General features: G+C 40.2%; 2 protein-coding genes across 2 annotated transcripts in view; one reads left to right on the top strand and one right to left on the bottom strand.

Moving 5' to 3' along the window:
* Positions 1–4871: 4871 nt before the first annotated feature.
* LOC115760735 (uncharacterized protein DDB_G0283357) overlaps positions 4872–15735 on the top strand; it is a gene marked incomplete at its 5' end in the record, with an annotated part of 40182 nt that continues 29318 nt past the window's right edge. The window contains one exon of the mRNA XM_030702210.1: positions 4872–4926. Coding sequence (XP_030558070.1) covers positions 4872–4926 — 55 coding nt within the window. The remainder of the gene's footprint in view (positions 4927–15735) is intronic.
* On the bottom strand, positions 11440–13641 carry LOC115761151 (cytochrome P450 9c1). Its single transcript, XM_030702821.1, has 2 exons — positions 12836–13641; positions 11440–12771 (listed from the first exon to the last, which is right to left on the bottom strand). Exons 1-2 carry the CDS (start codon positions 13562–13564, stop codon positions 11920–11922), a joined length of 1581 nt encoding a protein of 526 aa, XP_030558681.1. The 5' UTR covers positions 13565–13641; the 3' UTR covers positions 11440–11919.

Genomic DNA, 15735 nt, shown 5'->3' with positions numbered 1-15735 from the left:
ACAGACAATTTATATATTTTGTATATGGTCTTTGTCGCTGAAGTGTTATATCGATCGCTTATAATTGCGAAACTGACGTCCAGCATTAATAATTGACGCACTCATTATTGTCATCGAAATTTATTTATGCGCATTCCCCGGTGCTCGACCAGCTCGTAAATCTTTTCAGCTGGCCCCCGAACTACTCTCTCATCTTCTCGCTTGCCGCCACGGGCACCTCTTGCATGTCCTTCTCATTCTGGCTAGTACGCACATTTATGGCCAAGAGTATTAAAAACTTTATTATTATTAATATTGCGTTTCATTCGCACACAATTGACTGAACTCTGGCCCAATGAATTGTATTTTGTTTGCGCTCGTGAGTGCCATTTATTGAATGCGATTCTTGAATTTCAATTGAATTTCATATGTTTGCAACCAAATATTTGTTAATCTGTGCACCAATTACAATTTCAATTACAATTGCAACATGCTCGAAACCAAAAATATTAATAAATTCAGTTGTATATTGTAATTCAATAACGAGAATTTTACTTAAATCCAATCGAAACTCTAGAGTTGAAATTTCTTTGTTGTTTTTTGCCATTTACATAAGTTAAGTGCGATTCCTCTTTTGAATCAAAAACCTAATATGAAGCATTTATTCTAGTTCTTAAATCAAGTATCTTGAATTCTTAAAACTTTCCCACTGTTAGCCTGCCTGGCGCCGGGTTACTCAGCTATTTAATTATGGCTAAGGCGCATTAAAATTCTTGAATTTAATTAAAATTCGAGCAGTGCTTAAAGGCAACAACTTGTTTAGACTGCTTAAGGACTTAACCATGAGCAAATTTAGAAAACTCTTTGCCATTTCAATTGATGACTAGCTTCGTTGCGAGCTGAGTTGAACACATTGTCGAGCAAACAATTGACATTTAAAATGTCAAATTTGATGCGTTTTTAAACCCAAACACAATTCAAACTGAGCGCAAACTTCAACGACAGTTTTTACGACGCTGCGACTGAGTGTGTGACGAATGTGTGTGTGTGTACGTTAGTGTGTGTGTGTGTGTGTGTGTAAGTGTGTGTGTAGCTCAAGCAGCCCTGGTTGTTTACTCCGAAATGGGCACAACTTACAATCTGAGCGCACAGTGGAACAGAATGGCATAAGCGAGTGTTAAATATTAAAGTGTGATACATTTTACAGGGTATAAGCAAACGATTTAGAACAATTTATACATATATATATATAGATAGTTAGCATATACTATATAGAGACTACCCATCCCTTCAAAATTGCTTTTTAATTTTCTGAAAAATATGTACATGTAATTTGCATTGCATGACAGACAAATGTTTGGCATATGGCATATATATGGCAGACACTTACCCATACTACATGGCATAAGCAAATGATATAGATCAATAGATATATATAGATAATTATACTATGCTTCCTTTCTAAATTCCATCAGACTTCTTTAAGCTAATTTCTGAAAAATATTTGCGAGTAATTTGCATTGCATGACATACATATGTTTGGCATATGGCATATATATGGCAGCCACTTACCCATACTACCCAGCCCCCTCTCTATGCCCCACTTTCTTCTGTGGCCTCTCTGTGGCGCGTCTTTAGTACGCGCTCACGAGGCATGCGCCGTGGGCGGCTGTGCTAGTGCCCCAGTGCCACGAGTTGCATGCACCGAAACGAGACGCGAATCCGAAAAATGAAATGAAGTAAGTGGCACGAATATTGCTGGCAGCAGCTGAGGCAGCATCATTCAGATTCATAATTTGCCACAATCAGTTGAAGGCAGCACGCCAAAGGCAGCGCACGCTTACGCTTACGTCACGCTTAACGCATCTAACGGTATTTTGGTTTACGTTCTCAAGTGCTTACGTTTCGCGGTTGTCCGAGTGTGTACTTTGGTTGTGCGTGCATATTGTGTGTGCGTGTGTGTGTGTTGCCAGTCAAACAAGTTAGCCTCAAAGTGAGCGCGGTTAGCTTTAGGCCAGGTTAATTGCGCACCCCCCCCTCCTATTCCCCTGTCCATTGCCAACACAGGCACAATTAGCCATTTAAATGGCACCGACAATTGCAAGCTGTAAAGCCGCTTAGCTTTCCATTTTGGTTGTTTATCAATAAATTATTATGGCCTAATGCCAATTGACAGCTGAAGCTGCGTAAATAATATATTGTAAAAATCATTTTGGGCCAAAACAGAACAAAAATAATAAAATGCACTCAAGTTCTCAATTTCTTATCATCGAAGCACACAATTCCCTGGCGTCCGACGTTGGTTTCCCATTTGGGGAACTGGCAGCAGCTCCTGTCAATTTATCAGCAGGTTCTTATAATCGTAGAACCAGGCGCATTGTTAAAATATGGCAAAGATTCGTGAATGTGCTTTAAGTTAAAGTATTTATAAAAATATTTAAGGACTGGTGAATTTGAGAACTAATGTTTCAAATATCTTTTCATAAGTAATTATTTTATATAAATACAAATTTTTAGCTACATTATTATGGAGGTCTTTAAGTTTCTTTCTCCAAGTTCCTGAATATAATATATTATGCATAATTTTCTCATGTATTATATCATATATATTTCAAATAAATTGCTCGAAAAGCTTGCATGAGCCTAAGATTCTAGCTAGACATTTCCCTAGTCTCCATATCTTGAACAAAAATCAAAATTACTTCAATTTAAACAATAAAAGACGGAACCCTAACGGCTATTCCGATATCCGAAGTGCCTTAGATGAAGTTTCATCAAATATCATATAATAAGTTTTTCTTATAACCGAAGGCTATTAAGATACTTCTGAGCATTCAAGATTTTTTCTGATAAAAATCAAAGCTTGAAGAGCTTTTCTTCGAGTAACTACCAAATATTACGAGTTATATAAATATAATCAACTTATGCTCAGAGCTGTCTAAATATGTTCGATACCTTATATTGCAATTTTTTACAAACCTTCCGATATTCTCGGCCCATATTCAAGTGCAGCAAAACTGACTTTGATTTTGCTGTATGCAGCTTTTCTTGCTTATTTCTTATTTCTTTTCCTTTGCTTATATACAGGCTGTTTAATATACTTAGACTCTTTTTATATATGGAACAACTTGATAGTCATCGTATTGTGTTTTCTTTGGCATTATGTTGAACGCATTTCGCGTTTTAATATTATCCCCCATTTTGCATTTATCAAATATTCAACGTTTATACGCATTCGTGAGTCCTGTGCTGGCAAATCTCTGCGTGCGCCCTTCTTCTTCTTGCTGGCGCGTCCTCGTCCGCAGGTCCTTGGCGACTGGCGGGCGGCTTTGATGTTGAGCTTAGCCCCAATGCCATGAACGTGTGTACATATATTGAAAATGTGGCCAGGCTGATACAATGTACACACACACACACACACAGGCAGACAGACAGAGGCATAAACATTCAGCTGGCTGACTGCCTGATTATCTGTGCCAAAAAAAAAAAAAACACATACAACAGCAGCACGATTGGCGCTGAGGAGCCTACAAAAACAATATAAACTAAAGTCAATTCGGGCACTGGGAGAAGCAACGCAGCCAGATCCGATTCCATCTCCGGGACACAGAGTCAAAGTCATGTTTATATAATGCTGCACAAAGCAACTATTAACTGGGCTGCCGAGCTGTGCGTGGGGCTGCCTGTTCCGGGTCTCTGTTTGTTATTTATTGTAATGCCAAAACAGCCATAACACTTCCCCGTGCCACCATCCACCCGTCGTGCTTTCGAGCAACCACAGCGGCCATTAGATTTAATAAAGCAGCGCCTGGTAAGAGTCAGACGATATCAGTTAGACGCCCAGTTACGGGCATAATTATTTGACTGTCTGACAGGCGCGGCACTGTCGCCCGCAAAGGCACCTCATGACACGAGCCGAAAGTGTCAAGATGAATCTTGGCTGCGTATAAGTGCGTGAAGTGATATCCATAAAGTTGGTAGTAATTATTTCAGCGCATCTGCTGAGCTTTAACTTGAACAGCTTAGAAAGCTCATTAAAGCTTTAGCTCGATTTTAGTGCAGCAAATGCAATTGACAGAAAGCTTAAGTATAACTATTTTCATTGGCATGATAACCGAAGAAAAGCTCCCTTAAGCTTTAAGCGACTTAACTGTCTGAATATATGACTTGGTTAAACATTTAAAAGCCTCTTACAAAGCTTATAAGGTATATTTTTAAGTTAATTAAAGCTTATATTAAAAGCTTCTTTCCGTGCAGGTAATCTGCCAATCGCTTGACAAACGCAGGTATTTTGAACAACAGAAGCCCATTCGACAAATAGTAAAAATAACGGCACTTAAGTTAGACTGCCATTAAAAGTTTGCAAAGCTCATTAAAGCTTAATCCACTAAAATTACGCTTAACACAATAACTATTTGATGCTATTTAGCACTTATGCAAGTAGTTAAGCTATTTAGAAAATTTCAACTCTGCTGTTGGATTAATCCAATTAAGAGTAGCTAATGACATTAGATCTTCATTAGCAGTTGGCACAAATGCGCCTAATGAAAAGTGCGTAAAAAATGTTGTAGAATTTACGCAGTCAAAGAAAATGGGAATTGAGCTCAGCTGTCGCCAACAGACTCATTATACTTATTATCACACCTGTATTCCCGCACACACGCACACACACAAACACACACAGCCGAGCAATTGTCAAAGGCGCGCACAACCAAAAAAGCACATTTACGACAACAACAGCAACAGCAACAACAACAACTGGTCCAGCGCAATGCAAAGTGAGAAACGATAAGCGGGAGACAGCCGAAGTGAAAGAGCTGAAGGAGCTAAGGAACTGGGGCTCTGCAGGAGCAAGGACAGCCGTAAAACGACGAGGACATTAACTTCATTTACGTCTCGCCACAGTTGAAATAAACGACTTTACGACACTGGCGGATTTGCTAAAAAGTAAGTTGAGCCACGCACCAAGCGACCCGCTGCCCCCCCCCCCCCCCTACCATACCACCCGCCCTTGCAATCGCCCAAATGGCAGCTGGCCAAGCGATTTCTTTGCCGCATTTCTTGTATTTTTTTCCTCAGCTTCTTTCACCTGCCACAGGCTGCTGTTCATTAACGCCAGGCGAAGCGGAGCTATAGCTGCGCAGGGGCAGGGGCTGAATAATGTTAAAAAGCAGTGCCAGCTGCCAGCAACAACAACAACAACAACAACGAGAACAACCTGAAACGAAGTCAACTGAGTGACTTCCGGAACGCGGCGCCGCTGATGGTGACCGTTGTGCCGGATGTGCCGAGTGTGCAGGTGTGTGTGTGTAGGTGTATGTATTTGGGTTTGAGTTCGCGTTCGAGTTGGGCAAATTCCTGAAATTCGCTTTGTTGTTGGCCGTAAATGCTTGACATTATTGCAATTTGCTGTGCGTGAGGCAAAGTATGCAGTCAACAATTTATTTGTTGCGGGCCTAAAAAAAAAAGGAACTCGAAAAAAAACTCAATTATCACGTAATATACCAAAAAAAAATTTGAGAATAGATCTGAACTAGTTCCAAATGTTCAAAACGATTGGGAACTGAAAAATGAACCGGTTCAGCAAGTGCCAAACATGTAAAAAGTGCGAATTAACAATCCCAAGGGAAATATCTATTCGCAGCTTATATCTAGTCAAATTCAAATTGGGAATTTTGAAGGAAATCTAATTTCCCTGTATATTCTACAAAACTTATTAGAACTCGAAGAAACATTCATTAAATTTACACGAACTTTGCATAAAATGAACAAAATGCATTTATTTTTATGATAAATAGAATAATGTATAAATAATTTGGGAATTTCCATTCGCATGGGAAATTAAGTACTTTATGCATTCCCAGCTCGAAACTACCAAAATTTCAAATTGGGAATTTTAAAGGAAATTTAATTTCCCTGTATATCATACAAAACTTATTAGAACTCGAAGAAACATTCACTAAATTTACACGAACTTCGCATAAAATGAACAAAATGCATTTATTTTTTAAATAAATAGAATAATGTTTAGAGACTTGCGGCATATACATTTTAGCTTAAGGCCCTTTAAAAATCCGTTGAAATATTCTATTTCTAAGCCCTGCACTGTTACTCATGCGCCGCCCGCATTTAAAAGCCGCTTGTTGTCATTTTGTTGCATATTTTGCGGCTGCGCAGTAAGCGAAACTGATGCACAAAATGCATTTTGCCTGTTCGCCTTTGGCAAATTGCCGCGGGCACACACAAATCACGCAACGCCCGCATCGTGCCACACACAACAAGCGGCAGCAGTTGGTGCATAAATGAGCAAGGGGTAAGGGGGCGGGGCACAACAACTGCTGCTGCTGTTGCTGCGGCAGTTGGCAGGTGGCATTAAGGCAGCTTAGTGCTGCGAAAATAGAAATATTAAAAGCTGCTACCTGACTGCCACATGCCACATGCCACATGCGCGCAACGTAACTGTGACCATGCAACCAAAAAAAATGTCACACAAATATGTGGCACATCCAGAAGGTGCCCCCGCAGCAGCACAACAGCCATCATCATGGTTGCCCGAAAAGGATTTATGCTTTGCAGCAGAAGCAGCAGCAACAGCACTTTTTATGTTATGACAATGACAGGCACAAGCACACATACACACACATGCACACACACACAAACACACGCAAACACACACACATAAACAAATTTATGCTCGGCCTGGCTCAATGTGCATTAGACAATAACAATGATGCCCTGTAGTCATGGAATTTTATAGAGGGAGTATTAGATAGTTGAACATAGCTTTTTACATCAAGAGGGAACCTTAGATAAATTAGATAAGTTTAATATATATATATATACACTATATTGAGTATAGTAACGATATAGTATATATGGATCTCGATACATGCCCCACTCCCATCACAAAACAATAGTAATATAATATCGTATAATATCATAATAATCTTTAGGGTATATCGTATCATATCATATCATATATCATATCATATCATATCATATCATATCATACCATATCATACCATACCATACCATACCATATCATATCATATTATATCATATCATATCATATCATATCATACCATATCATATCATATCATATCATATCATACCATATCATATTATACCATATAATATCATATCATATCATATCATATCATATCATACCATACCATATCATATCATATCGTATCATATCATATCTTATTATAATATCATACCATATCATATCATATAACGTATCAGAGACAAGTATACGTATTGCATATACAACAATATATTAAGGAAATCAACTTTTATGTATCATAATATCAAAACATATTAGTTATATCATATCATACAGTATCATAATATATGATATCATATGAATTGACCATAAGAACTACAATTTTTAAGCTATTTCCAAGATTTTTGGCACATAAAGCAGCTAGTTTACATATTCTTTAACTTTCCGCACGATCATTTCATTGAGAACATTTAAGATATTGTTTTCCAACTCTCCCACTCTATTCTTAGCTATTCTCAAGTTCATCAAACCCCTCGGTATTATGACCATTTATTATTTATTGCAACTGCCGGCTGCAATAGGCCACAGTCCGTGGCTCGAACCAGCCGAAACCACAATCTGACTGTGTGCAAAATGCACTCGAAAAATGTTGTCAACCAGCTGCTGGCAACATTTGAAATGTGTTTGCATTAAATAGAAGCCCCGACTAAATAAAATTATGTTGATTTTGTTGAGCACGTGGCCACACAACTCGAGTTGAGTGTAAAAATATACTTATGCTTATGCATGAAAGCTTGTGCAGAAACTTGCCTCTCAAGGATGCTTCAAATTATGCTCTGTTCCTTCAGCTTCGCCTTCGCTTTAAGTCATGTCTATATATATATATATATATATAAATATGGGCTTATAGTGCTCGGTACTTATTGAATGTGAAACTTTAGGAGACGTTAACAGGACTCGCGCACGCTTTTATACAATTTATATAATAAGCGGAAAATAAAATGAAGAGGAAGCAGCCGCAGCAACTGCCAAGTTCTTCAAGTCAAATAAAATGCTTAAAGCAACGTATACAAGAGAAACAGAAACAAAAACAAAACAATTTCTGGCAAGCATGTGAAAAGTGCCGCAGTTGACAGAGATGAGCAGGGGTTACGGCTTAATGCCAGCTATGCGGGCTTAAATCGAGCATTTTTGTGCATTAAAGATACTGGCATATATATAAGAAATAAAGAAATACTCCAGAAATAAGGAGATCTTATCATTTCCGAAACAGATGATTGGCGTTTTGGGGCAGAAATTCTCAATATTATAAAGTTGGATTGTAGTACAGAAAATTTTCCAAACATAAAACAATGTCCTCTAACATACGGACAGACAGACTGAGTGACTTAGTGATTGATTGACTGACCAACTGACTCACTGACTGTCTGATTGAGTGATTGATTGGCTGACTGACTGACTGACTTGCTGATAGACTGCCTGATTGACTGATTGATTGACTGACTAATTGATAGACTGACTGATTGACTGACTGTTTGATTGACTGACTGACCAACCGACTGACTGACTGACAGATTAATTGATTGCCTGATTATTTGATTGACTGACTGACTGACTTCCTGACGGATTAACTGACTGACTTACTGACGGATTGACTGACTGATTGATCGATTGTGATTAACAAACGTCATTTAAAAGCAATAAAATAAATAACCTAAGGCCAGAATAGCTACTGCTTTATATATATATATATATATAGCCTATACTTCTAACCATAAGAATATATTTAAATATATATATATATATATATATATATATATATATATATATATATATATATATATATATATATATATATATTTATTTATTTATCTATTCTCCATACTGCAGAGTTTTCAAAACTATGGTTGTCTATCTTTACAAACAATTCTTTATAATAATTGTTTTCAACTCTGCTATTAGCTTTTAGATGTTTCTATTGCTTACAACTATTCATTCATATAGGCATGTCCTGTATGCATATCCTTTATATTATTTATTTCTGATACCATTGATCACGCGCTCATCTTTGCTGCGGCACGCCCCAAACACACACACACACACACATATGTATGTACACATGCACACACACACATAGCAAATGTTATCACATCGTGTTTATCGCAAGGACGCAAGTAAAGGACGCGTAGCTGGATTTCTGCGACAATTCCCATTGTGGCAAAAAATGGTTAGTGTCGAGCGTTTCTTGCTTTTGGCTTTGCCATGTTGACGTCCCGACCCCCCCCCCCCCCCCTCTCCCGACCACATAGACACAGCCCAACTTCCACCCCCCTCTTATTGTTATTGTTGTTGTTGCGATGACGCCGTTTTGGCTGTTATTATGCTTGGCATTATCATTGTATCGTCCTTGGCTCTCGCCCCGCGCAGCAGCCGCAGCTGATTTTGGCAATTTTTATTGTCCAAGTTCTTGGCATGCGGGGCGTTAAGGGTTGACACTGGCTTGCAACTGGGCCAGGATATGCTTGGCGTCTGGCGGTCGCGGCGCCAAAGTTTTTTTTACGACCTCTGTCAGATAGAAGACGACCCAGACTACCCACGCTTGGGTCTATGTAGCTTGCCAGGATTGATTGATAAGCTTTTTGTAAACACTAGCAAAACAGTCAAGATGTCCTGGCTGCTGTTGTTGTTGTTGTTGTTGATGTTGCCGACGCGTTTGCGCTTAGATTTGCAGAGATTACGCATACGTCGCGTTGGCTACCGCAGTTAAATGTTCAAAAGGCAACGCAAAACCAGCTGAGTTTTCAGTTATCCTTGCTGCAGCAGCTGCAAGTCTCCTGACAATGACATTAACATGCTGCACGTGCTGCTGCTGCTGGCCATAAAAACAACAAACAACAACGGGAACAGCTTGCAAAGGTTGCCAATAAAAAAAAAAAGTGCGCCACTAATTTGAAGCACGTTAAAAGTTTTATGAACCACCGGACCAAAGTTAAATATGCGGCTAATTACGTGTGTTACATTGTGTAAATAAATGTGTATTGCTGTGTGTGTGTGGACAAGCTAATTGCATTTTTAATCGCGCTATACGACTCCTTAACGACCCTAAGCAAAGCACTTGAACCCCAGTGGAATAGCCACAGCCAACTGGACGCCAACTACAACAAATCAGCAGAGCTTATGAATATAGTTTTAATAAGAAACAGAAGAAAAAACAATACCTTAACTTGTGCATATTACAAAAATGTACGCTTGGATTGCTTATGAGTTTAACATGTTATCGATAGCAAAACCTATCGATTTGCTTATAAATGTAAAGACAGTTCATTTGTATACCCCAAAATAAGTTGGAATCTGTTGTACAAATCTGAGGCGGAGAGCTGTCAAGCAGAGACCTAAAGCTTATTAGAGAACTGTGCTTAATATCAATGTCAAGGTATCGATAACTATCATCGATAGTCACATCGAAGTCAAGTTATCGATAACAATAAGATTCGATAGACACGCCTTTTACCTGCCTGCTCCATGTCATGCTTATAATGTTAAATAATATTAAATATTTTATCGACGTGCATCAGTTTATATTTTTAAGCACTCCAGCTCCACACGATCTTGTTTTTTTTTTTGTGTTGTTTTGCAGTCGAGCTGGCGGCATCACATTTTTTACGCGGTTTATGACACAAGTGAAATATAATTCATATTGCACGACAAAAAATATAAAGAAAATTTTAATGCCGCCTGAAAAATAACGTCCAATAAATAATCCTTAATGTGCCTTTGTGTCCCATGTCCTATGGCACAACATGGTTGTGTGTGTGCGTGTGTGTATGGATGTCTGTACCCGCTAACAGCTCCTCATACCCAACCTCCTCCTCCTCCTTCCCCCTCTCCTTATAAATTATATTTTGCTCGTATGTTGCCCCGCGTGTGATTTTGTTTTACACATCTCTTGTTTCTGTTGTGGCTTTAATGTTGTTGTAACCACAGTCGCCCAGTCATATAGTATATATAGTATGTATGTATATGTATTGTTTTTACTGTTGTTGTTGTTGTAGTCGTTGCGGCCATCAAGTCCTGACAGTGTTATGACGCGGCTTGTCGCGGTTGGCACCTAGCAAGTGAAACATTGCCACGGCAAATTTGTCAGCTTTTCATCGCGAACAACAACAAAGTAATAAATTGCCTGATTTTCCGGTTACTTTTTCGCCTTTTTCGACCTTTCTCCCATTTTTTTTTTTGCATAATTTTATGAATGACACTAGCTTTGCAAGCACATCAAGGCTAGACGCACACATAATTGTATTGAGCTCTTAAAATTTAGCCCAATAAAAGCTTTAACGCGGCGTGAAAGTAGTATTGAAGTCACATAAAAGCTTCAAGTGTAAAATAGTCATGTTAAAGCTTGAATGAAATGAGTTTTATTGAAAGCTTTAAGCTCTAATGCGGCTTATTAAAGCTTGAATAATATGAATTTCGCTAGCAGCATTAAACTTGAATGCGGCTTATTAAAGATCATGTAAAAGCTTCAATACTTAAGTAATCATGTTAAGGCTTGAAGGAAATACGTTTTATTGGAATCTTTAAGCTTTAATAAAGAAAACATGTTAAAGCTTGAATAATAAAAAGTTGTATTGGCAGCTTTAAGCTTGCAAAGCGGCCTAATGAAGGCTCAAAGCTGGAATGGAACTGTTCTTTAAAATACACTCACACCTAAATAAAATAAAAGTTGTAATTTTTTTGCGATAACTTGCAGTAAGGTAGAGTTAAGGCTGTAAATGTAACTACATAACCATTAAAGCTTCTGACAGTCTTAATTGCAATGATGCTTACAATTAAGTTCACTGAATGCTTACATCTGCGCTTTATTCAGATCCACCGGCACATTAGCTAGTGTCACTGTAGCTGCTCAGAGCAACCCTTCAGCTATTTGTGATTAATTATTCAGGTGCTTGCCTAGCCTCGAAACGACACCAGAAAAGCTCGCGCGGCTGCATCCGGAAGCCCTCAATGCTGGCCATCATGTCCAGCGGGGTGCGCTCGGTGGGCAGAAGTCGAAAGCGCAGCACCAACTGATAGATGAGCGACTTGACCTCCATCAGGGCCATGCGATTACCGATGCAGCTGCGCTGGCCCACGCCAAAGGGCAAATACGTAAAAGGTCGAATCTCATGCTTGTGCTCTTTGTCAAAGCGTTCGGGCCGAAACTCGTCCGGTTGCTCAAAGTTATCCGGATCGTAATGCAGCGCCACAACGGGTATGTGCACCAGATCATCCTTGCGCAGCTTTAACAGCAGCTCCCCCGCCTCGTCGCGCAGCTCAAAGTCCGCGGCACACATGCGATCGATGACTATGGCGGGCGGCCACTTACGCAGCGATTCCGAGACAATGCAATCTAAATAGTTCATGCCCATGAGGCTATCGTAGTCTAATGGCTTGCCCGCCAGCTGCTGCTCCACAGCCAAAATCTCCTCGTAGAGCTTCTGCTGCACCTGTGGATTCATAAGCAGCTCGTAGCTGGTGAAGCTCAAGCAGGTGGAGACTGTCTCAAAGCCGGCGGAGAAGAATAACAGGCACTGTGCCAGCAGATCCTCATCATTGAACTCGGCGGCATCTTTGTCCAGATCCTGCTCCAGCTGCTGCTGCTCTCTGAATAGACGCTGCGCCTCCATCAGCTGTTGAATCATATCCGGACGCACTATGTGCTGCTCGCGGCGCTCCTGCATGGCGCCAAATACCAGACGCTTGAAGTAGGCCACATTGTTCAGATCCATGACAGGCACACGCAGCGCCTGAACGAGTAGGGGATTAAGAGAGCGGACCTTAAAAACCAACCATTTGGCGCGGTAACCTTACCTTCATGACTCTGGGCATTAGTATATAGAGCAGCACCTTGATGCCGCCCCAGAAACTGAACTCGGAAACACGCTGTCCGAGCGTAAAGAACTCATTTTCCTCATCCACGAAGCTGTTAACCTGTATGCCAAAGGCAGCCGTAGCAATCACATCGTTGGCGTAGCGCGTAAAGAACTCCTTGAGCTCCAGTTCAATGCCCTCGCCGCCTCCAGCCTCCAGCTTGCGTTCCAAATAACGCACCGCCTCCACATTGCAGGCATTGATCAGTTCGAACATGAGGCGTATCTTGGCGCCCGTAAAGCTGGGTGTCAATGTACTGCGCATCTGTTTCCAGCGTCGATCGCGGAGGGACAACAAAGACTTCGAAAAGACGGAGCTATCACCCGTGTCGTGCTCATCCCCAATGCCCTGGCGATGGTTGGCAAAGTTATCGAAATGCTTGATGCCCACCTGACGTATCAGGTCCGCATCCGCCAGATAGTAGAGCGGCTCGCGTAGATTGTACACCCCGTAGACCTTGTGCTGCTTCAGGCGCTGATGCAGCTCAATGCTGTGCCGCACATAGGAATCCCTTCCGAGCATTACCGAGAGCGGCACATTGCCGAGCAGCGGCAGTGGCCGCTCATGTGCCACGCCCCTACGCCGAAAGTAAGCAAAACTGGATACCGACCATTTGTAGAGCAGCGCGCCCAGAAACGTGAGCAGAAAGAACAGTTCGACGAGCGCCATTCGGCAAGAGGGTAGCGGGGTGGCTAATTTAAAGCGCGCTCAATTCAACTCTCGTGCACTTCTGTTCACGTCTTACCCAGCCGACCGCTGAAACGCCACTGAACGTAACAGCTGCTTGTGCTCTGCCATAGAGCCGGCAAATGCTGTGCTTGTATGGGTGAGCGCAGCTACTGAACGAAACAGCAGTGGGAGAATAAGCAGTAGCAGCGCGAGCATAACAGAAGAGCGTAGCAGCGCGAGCATAACAGAAGAGCGTAGCAGCGCGAGCATGTGATGAGCGCGAGCGAGCGATAGACACAAAGGGAGGGAGGGGCTAAAATAAAGCGAACAGCAGCAAGTTTCTTTTGTAAATAACAAACTAATAACTATTTAAACAACAAATTATGCAGAGAAGCGTGTTAAACGAAAAGGCATTGATAACTGGCTAAACATATTTGAAATATTTCATATTATTAAGTGCAATTACGTAAGCTAATAAAGCACAGGATTAAATAGTTCTTATCAGCAAGCAATATGCATGTGCATAATTGATCAAAGGCAGTCTAAGCTCTTAAGCTCTCTCTCTCCCTCTCTCTCTCTCTCTCCCTCTCTCTCTCTCTCTCTCTCTCTCTCTCTCTCTCTCTCTCTCTCTCTGTTAAGCTTCGTGTGGGTGTAATAGGTTGTAGTGGGAGTGAGGTGCGAGATAATAACACTAATGACTGAATAGATTGGTGAGAAAAAGTTGGAGATAAACATAATTGATAAAGTAAATCTCTTTCACGCACGTACACTGAAAAAATTAAGTACTTAAATTGTGCTCCAACGAAAGAAGTAATGCAAATTCAAGTATAAACCTTTTAGGGCTACGAGGTGCGAAATGCGACAGTTTTAAGCAGATTTGACTTGAAACAAGCTTAAAGAACATTGACATTATTTTAAGATTATAATACAGAGATTTGAAGAATGGAAATTTATATGCATTATGTCAATTTCATTTGAATATTTCAAATAAACTTAAGCAAAACTTGTAATGTAAGGGGATAAATTGTTCGATTTAATTATGAATCTCTTTGGAATTCTCTTGAATTACCTGCAAAGCTGGTTACTTCACATCAAAATTCATTTACGCATGTCAAAGGGAAACCAACCGCAAATTATGAAAGTCTTCTGCAGCTGACAGATTTCATTTCAAAAGCAATACAAATTTATCTGTAATCCTGTCGCAAATCTAATATTCAGCATGTGTGCGGCTGCGACGGCGAGTCCCAACTGATTTGTTCTGGCAAACTGTCAGCAGCCATTGGCATCAACTAATTTTAACATTAATCCCCTTAAGTGACTCAACTATTTATTATAAAGGACTTGGCAAACAAAGAAAACCGTACAAACACACACACATAGACACATTCGCAAGAGATGACAGCAGGTGCAGCCCTGGGTGGCTACGTGCCCAAATTCAAAACCAAATCCAAATCCATTGCCAAGACGACCTGCGCTCCGAAATGAAATGAAAGTTCTGCCACTTGCTGGGCAAAGCTTTCAAACTGATCCAATACTTGATTATGAGTGGGCAGTTCCAGGAGTTCAGTTAAGCAACAATACGTAAACCTAACCTCAAAACGAACCGTTATGCTTAACTTGAATTTCCCTCAAATTTGAGGTTATGTTGTCTTATGACAAGTTTTTTTAGTTTATTCTTTGCAGACAATTAATACAACTTTTCACATTTATATCGCCCAATTCTTGTACTTTATATATATAGAGACTTTATATTGAATAGAACTTTTCTTGGACTCAAACCAAACCGTTATATTTGACATGAATTTCCCCTAAATTTGAGGTTAAGTTGTGTAGTTAAATGTTTTCGCATTTATATCTCCCAATTTTTGGACTTTAAATATACATATGTATAGACTTTATATTGAGTAGAACTTTTTTTCGACTTACCCTCGCATATTGAAAAATCCTTTGGCTGTTCGACTTTGGCCGCAGCTTTCACTTTTGCGCATATTTCCATTCAGAGATTCAGAGCGGCGATTCGTTTAAGTTCTTTGGCCAAGAAAAAAGAAAGCAAAAAAAACTGGGAAAGCTTTGTGTAATCAAATCACGTCTGAAACAAATGACAAAATTTGGTTGCATTTAGTGAATATTTAGTGCGAGCATGGATGTGTGCGTGTACATATATATGTATA

This window comes from Drosophila novamexicana, unplaced genomic scaffold, assembly GCF_003285875.2.
Source record: "Drosophila novamexicana strain 15010-1031.04,08,12 unplaced genomic scaffold, DnovRS2.1 tig00000462-arrow-pilon, whole genome shotgun sequence".
Classification (NCBI taxonomy): Eukaryota; Metazoa; Arthropoda; class Insecta; order Diptera; family Drosophilidae; genus Drosophila; species Drosophila novamexicana.
Note: the sequence above shows the minus strand (reverse complement) of the source record. Positions and strands in the feature narration are given on the sequence as shown.